Source organism: Spea bombifrons, chromosome 7 (assembly GCF_027358695.1).
Source record: "Spea bombifrons isolate aSpeBom1 chromosome 7, aSpeBom1.2.pri, whole genome shotgun sequence".
NCBI lineage: Eukaryota > Metazoa > Chordata > Amphibia > Anura > Pelobatidae > Spea > Spea bombifrons.
In genome coordinates, this window is record NC_071093.1 from 43,413,729 (window position 1) to 43,417,046 (window position 3,318).

Genomic DNA, 3,318 nt, shown 5'->3' on the forward strand with positions numbered 1-3,318 from the left:
CCCAGGCTTTACTGCGTGATATTTAGAACTCGCTGAAGTCGCTTGCTGGGTCAGTCGGTGCGGAGTGGTGGCCGGCGAGGGTCAGTTGTAGCCAGTGTCGCAGCGCCATGTCTTTCTGCTCGTTCTTTGGCGGGGAGGTCTATAAGGATCACTTCCAGAACGGTAATACCGAGAGTGTGATGGTCTGTGAGAGCTGGAGACACTGAAAGGGTTATGCACTACAACTCCCATCAGGCAAAGGGGAAGTCTGAGCATGATGGGTGTTGCAATCAGTGCCACAAATGTCCCTTTGGTGCGTGGATGAGTTTGCTTGTGTCTGAGATGTGTTATGAGGGTAACCGAGGCCAAAGAAATCAAAGTTCTGAGCGTGGGGCTGTCAGCATGAGCATCGGACTCATTGCCATGGTGATGGCTTCACATTTTTAATCATTTTCCACCAGAATTGCTGTATTTATCAGTATTTTGGCCCCTGGCCCGGGGTGGCAGGGAATCAGTGCTCCCAAAACAGCTCACACCCAGAGTTTGACAAGAGCTGCCGCTCATACCTGCCAACTGCCTTGCTTTCCAGGAACAGTGCCTGAACCCCGTGTGTGTCCCAGTCCTGCGTTTTTATCGTTAAAGTGCGAAGTGTTTGTGCCAGTGACGTTCTCGGGGTTTGTAAAGTCTTTACATAACCTGTTTATAGGGTTGTGTAACGCCCGCCGGCGGCTGCTTGTTTTGTAACAGCCGGTTAGGAGCAGGAACTTCGCTCTTACATCAGACAGGAATACATTATACAGCTCTGCGGGTTATGATGTCATTATGTTAATAAATAAATACTAACAAGATGCAGGTCTACTAATATATAATTTCAAACACAACCTTTTAGAGTTATAGAATGAAAAGAATGCGTTTAGGTTATATAACCCGTAACGCATTAACATGTGTTAGCCCTGGTTACCTTTTCCCTGATAATATTCCAATTGCATCATTTTTGGCCAAACCTGCGCAGCTCCTGAGATCGTTGATTCTTCCTCCTTTATTATCGATGATCTCGTTTGCGTAGGAAGCCCCCGCCGCTTTCTCCGGGTTCTACAAAGAATTGGGGGGGGTCCATAATCTCCTACAGGGTACCCCAGACACCCACCTGCTATGACAATGGGGGTGCAGTTAAGACAGTAAGTGCTGGGGGGAGGGGCGGATAGTAGTGTTGAGTGTTGTGCTGCTGGATGGCATTTTCTAGACTATATGCTGAAAATAGCCAACGAGGCTCTGGATTTTTGTGTTGAATTTGTGTTTTTATGGGTATTTATGATTAAGGACTCCCTGATTTGTTGCACACGGAGCTTTACACTGTGAGATCTGCCACCGAGCTGGGCGTCTTGATCCTGGCCGGTGGCTTGTGGTGGCCTTGCTGGCATTAAGAGGTGATTAACGTGGCTATGAAGTTGATTGAAGTTTTCTCTGTTCCAGGAATATATGTATGCTCCAAGTGCGGCTATGAGCTCTTCTCCAGCCGAACCAAATTCGAGCATTCTTCTCCGTGGCCGGCTTTCTCAGAACCCATCCACGAAGACAGCTTGTCGAAATACGTGGAGCGCCCGAACGCCCTGAAGGTGAGATACCGCCACTTCTTCCTACGGGTCCCAGGAGAGGTCAAACCTACCCCACTGTATCAACAGACCTTCACAAATGGGTTATTATGTCTTCTGGCAGCATTCGATGTCCAGTAGATTGGATTATCTTGTAGTCTGCCCGGGTGTCTAAATGTTAATGGGCATCCCGCTACGGATTGAACCTCGAACGAGGTCCGGTTCTAGATGTATGATCTCCTCGGTGCTGCTTCCTCCCCTAGGTCTCCTGCGGGAAGTGCGGGAATGGACTGGGCCATGAATTCCTAAACGACGGGCCGAAGAAGGGGCAATCCCGCTTCTGAATATTCAGCAGCTCGCTGAAATTCGTTCCCAAAGGTAACTTGCCTCTGTCTGGCACAAGCGGGAACACCTATGTGACACATTCGGGTGCGCTGTGAAGGCCATCTGCACGCCTGGCAGCACAATGTATGGGTCAAGTATGGCTGCCAGCCCATGGGTGTATGGGTGCCATTCCACTTCTTAATGGAGCCATGCACCTGGTGCAAATCCTGTCGCCCTGGGGCATGCAGTTCATCGGTATGAGGGGGGGGGTAGATCAATTGATGCCTTCTGAGAAAGTTCACTTTTTGAACTTAAGACTACAGCGCTTTCTGACTATTTAGCTCTTGGAGATTATTGGGTTCAATGAGCCAATAAAACCTCATTCTGCGCATATCTTTAGAGTAGCTAAAGGTTAAACACCTGCCATCAGCCTGTGTCCCTTCCTCCCGAATGTCGCGCAGGTTCAGGGATATCCTAAGTCAGCACCTTCATTTAGTTCACTTTGGTCTTAAGTCTAAAAAAAAAATCCTTGGACTGTAGAATTCCAGGCGAGAGCGTCGGCAGCGGCTCAAAGGTCCCTGTTCCGCCTGCGCTGCTGACTGTAACACTTTTGTTACCAAATGTAGCGTTTGAAACAATATCCGTAATACTATTAAATGTCCCAAAACCCCTCCGAGAAATAATTCTCCACTTAAAGTTCTGCCGGGCACACTTAATTGTCACATGACACAGAAAAGGTGAGTCTGAAATAATAACGCAATCTTTTCTCCTTCTGCCGGCGCAGACAAAGTCGACGGGAGCGCGAAGTGAGAGTAAAGACCGGGAGAATGTAAAGATCGCTTGGACCGCTGCGTAGTCTGACGCCGGATGAATTGCCCCGAGATAAAGCCTTTTCTGGACGTCTGGGGCGACGAGGATCACGCGTCGGACTGCGATGGGGTCCGGGGCTTTCTGCTGCTGCACGCTTGTAATTTCGATGGTTACGTTTCACGGTCCGCAGCGATCTCACACCTGAGGACGCCGGTACCACAATTTATTTTAATTTAATTTAAATGGATGAATGTTGGCTAATGACCTGGTTGAACTCAGGTGGATCCATTCTTGGTACATGCTGTTGTGATCATAATTCTTCTTGGGTTGCCGACTTGGCCGTATCTTCAGCCAACGAGCGATGGCTTTTTTTAACACTTCGCACTCCGCAGGAGTGGGCAGCGAGGGTCTCTGTAACGTGTCACCCCCCCCCCGAGATAATACCCCGTGAAGCGAGTCACCTGGTTACACAGCAGATTTCAGCTCTACCTCACAAGCGCTTCACATGATGGGTGTCCCTTTTTAATGTTTTAAGAGATCACGCGATACGGGAGCGGTGAGGGGACATACGCTGGGAAGTATATAATAATCTACAGAACCCCTCAAAGGCATT

At 48.9% G+C, this 3,318-nt stretch overlaps 1 protein-coding gene across 1 annotated transcript; it reads left to right on the forward strand.

Moving 5' to 3' along the window:
* Positions 1 to 3,051, forward strand: MSRB1 (methionine sulfoxide reductase B1). The gene is made up of 4 exons (XM_053471531.1): positions 1 to 162; positions 1,453 to 1,595; positions 1,835 to 1,949; positions 2,680 to 3,051. Exons 1-4 carry the CDS (start codon positions 108 to 110, stop codon positions 2,703 to 2,705), a joined length of 339 nt encoding a protein of 112 aa, XP_053327506.1. The 5' UTR covers positions 1 to 107; the 3' UTR covers positions 2,706 to 3,051.
* Positions 3,052 to 3,318: the final 267 nt, after the last annotated feature.